General features: G+C 36.8%; 1 protein-coding gene across 1 annotated transcript; it reads left to right on the forward strand.

Annotated features, from left to right (window-relative positions):
* Positions 1-300: 300 nt before the first annotated feature.
* Positions 301-2,214, forward strand: LOC132175765 (BAG family molecular chaperone regulator 1-like). Its single transcript, XM_059587812.1, has 4 exons — positions 301-946; positions 1,059-1,315; positions 1,409-1,555; positions 1,650-2,214. The coding sequence occupies exons 1-4, from the start codon at positions 718-720 to the stop codon at positions 1,899-1,901; spliced, it is 885 nt and encodes a 294-aa protein (XP_059443795.1). The 5' UTR covers positions 301-717; the 3' UTR covers positions 1,902-2,214.
* The last annotated feature ends 602 nt before the right edge of the window (positions 2,215-2,816 follow it).

Here is a 2,816-nt window from a genome sequence, read left to right on the forward strand (position 1 = left end):
ACTAATATCAATGATTATCAACAAAATAAAACTAATATGAATGATCATCAACAAAATAATTATCCATGTATCACTTTATATATACATGATTGATGGTGACTATTTTTGTCTTGCTCCAATGCCTTCCTTTTCAGTTAAACATATACAAATTGCTTAATGTTTGCCTGCTATTATTTCCATCTTTACCTTGATTTTCCGATGTGGTTTTTAAGATGCCGAATATTTCTTCTTTGTCCCCTCTTCACGTAACTATATTTCCATATTATCTTTTCTTGTATGCACATATTCTTCTCTTTCACTCCCTTTCTTCGCTGGCCATTCCTTTTCTTTTTCATTTTCCTTTCTCTTCTAAATGCTTTTCTGAGATCTCAACCCTCTCTCATCATCATTTTCATGATGACTAATAGATTTTGAAACCAATTACTTAAACAAAGTCTTTACTTGCTTGCCATGGGATATATAGACTAATATTTTCTATAAGGATTTTCCACACCATGTTCTTCTATCTTAGTGTCTCCCAACTGGGTTCCATAGCATATCACATCGAAGACAACTTTTGAGAGGCCTAAGGTTCTTTCTTCACTTCTGGGTTTCCTCCAGTGCAAGGGAAGAACTTGAGAAATCTGAACTTTTGTGGCATTTCTTGCTCAAGCAGAGTTTTTCTTTTTCTTTTTTCATTATCTTGAGTCTTTTGGATTCAGAACCAAGAATATATAGATGAAGCCAATGAATTCAAAGATTAACAGCATGTTTTCAATGTCAAATAATAAGTCTGTTGGTGATGGAGGCAGCCCAAATGTTGCAGACTTGGAAGTTAGGCCAGGAGGAATGTTGGTGCAGAAGAGGGAAATGAATGGTGGTTCTCAATCAATTCCTACCATTAAAGTTAGAGTGAAGTATGGCTCTTCATACCGCGAAATTCGTATAAGTTCCCAAGCAAGCTTTGGTAATAAGAATTCTTGGTACTTCTGTTATTTTTTTGAACAATTATTTTGGTTTGAGTTTTCAATAGGGAGGATTTTTGAATTTGTTAATGGAAGTTGATTTTTTGGTTGCAGGGGAATTGAAGAAAATGTTGGCGGAATCTACTGGCTTGTACCCTCAGGATCAGAAGTTGATATTCAAAAACAAGGAGAGAGATTCCAAAGCCTATCTTGATGCAGCAAGAGTGAAAGACGGCTCTAAAATTGTGCTTGTTGAGGACATTGAGAGCAGAGAAAGAAGGTGCCTTGAGATGCTAAAAAATGCAAAGGTTGAAAAGGCCACAAAATCCTTGGCAGAAATCAGTTTGGAAGTCGACAAACTTGCAGGGCAGGTAAGTTTCACATAAGAAAATATATATAGAATTGATTCATAGAGAAATTGGTTTAAGATTTTGACAAATTGGTCTTTTATTGCAATTCTCTAGGTTACTGCTCTGGAAGCAACAGCTTCTAGAGACGGCGAAGTTTCAGAGATGGATGTGGATAATTTGACTGAAATGTTCATGTCAAAGCTACTGAAATTGGATGGAGTTCTTGTTGAGGGAGACCTAAAATTGCAGAGAAGGGTGCAGGTATTTTTGGTTCTGTTATTATTACCACCTTAGCTTTAGTAAGACATTGTAGCGATCAAGTCATTAGTTTTTAATTGGAATGGCCATCTTGAAGGTAAGGAGAGTTCAGAAGCACATTGAAACTCTTGATGCATTGAAGTTGCTCAATTCCAAACCCAGAAACAATGGAGGTAAAATCCCATGGCAGCAGCAAGCACATTCATCCAAACAAATGCCTATACCAATTCAAAAGCAGCAGGTGCAGCTGAGGCAGAGGGAGTCTAGAGGACAAATGCCAGTGCTGCAGCAACCTTTGAGGCATTCTGAGCCAGTTGTGGTAACAACACAATGGGAAACCTTTGATTAATATGCTTAGAACAACAAACTGGGGGCTAAGCATAATTTGGAGTTCTTTCAAGGAGGTCATCTTCAATTCAAATGGCCAAACAAACGCAGATTGGGTTGTTTAGGCATTTCTTTTTCCACTCTTTTCTGTCTCAGAATTTAAATATCTCTTTATCTCTGAATTATAATGCAAGTGTGCATATTTTAGTTATTTTGCCTTTTGGCATAATCGTTTCTTTACAATCTGTATATAGCATATGGTGGATAGGAAAAAGTGAAAGGGGAGACTATGTATACTTGAAATGGTTACCTATAATTATCAAGTTGTAATCCATAATTTGGTTGCTACAGCTGTTAGTGTTGACTCTGTATGTGTGTGTGGGGTTGGGACCATAAGGCCAATCATAACCCTAATTTTATTTAGAAGTAATGGAAGTTAATTTAAATAATCCCTCTTGCTGGGGACCATTTGGCATTTTGGCCAATCAATTCACCTTTTTGATAATTTATAGCTTGTGTCCTGTTGTACATGCAGTAGTGGTTAATGCAGAAGCAAATTCTTTTATTCTTTTGAGGCTGCAATAGTAAGAAATAATTATAAAACCATATATTCTTATTAATCATACCATAATTATAGAAAGAAAGATCGGTCTGACTTTAGAAGGGATAATAGGATAATAGTGGAGAGTCTTCATACCATGAAGAGAAATCGTGAAAAGAAGCTACAAAGGAAGATGGTGTGAGAATAGAATGCCTTCAATATTATGTTTAGAATTCATTACAATTGCCTGCCCATAATGCAGGTAAACAATATGGGCATGCAATTGTGAGAGAGTTCTTGTAGGGCTCTCATGTCCGGACATGCGTTCAGGCAGGCCCACGACCTGCCCAGACACATAAGTTCCAAAAGAAACCATCTCACAATTGTCAGTCCAGG

This window comes from Corylus avellana, chromosome ca3 (assembly GCF_901000735.1).
Source record: "Corylus avellana chromosome ca3, CavTom2PMs-1.0".
Lineage (NCBI taxonomy): Eukaryota > Viridiplantae > Streptophyta > Magnoliopsida > Fagales > Betulaceae > Corylus > Corylus avellana.

Coding starts and splice junctions, on each gene's coding strand:
- LOC132175765 (XM_059587812.1), top strand. CDS start 718: ATGAAGCCAATGAATTCAAAGATTAACAGCATGTTTTCAATGTCAAAT. Junction 947..1,058: donor AAGTTCCCAAGCAAGCTTTG/GTAATAAGAATT, acceptor TTTTGGTTGCAG/GGGAATTGAAGAAAATGTTG. Junction 1,316..1,408: donor TCGACAAACTTGCAGGGCAG/GTAAGTTTCACA, acceptor GCAATTCTCTAG/GTTACTGCTCTGGAAGCAAC.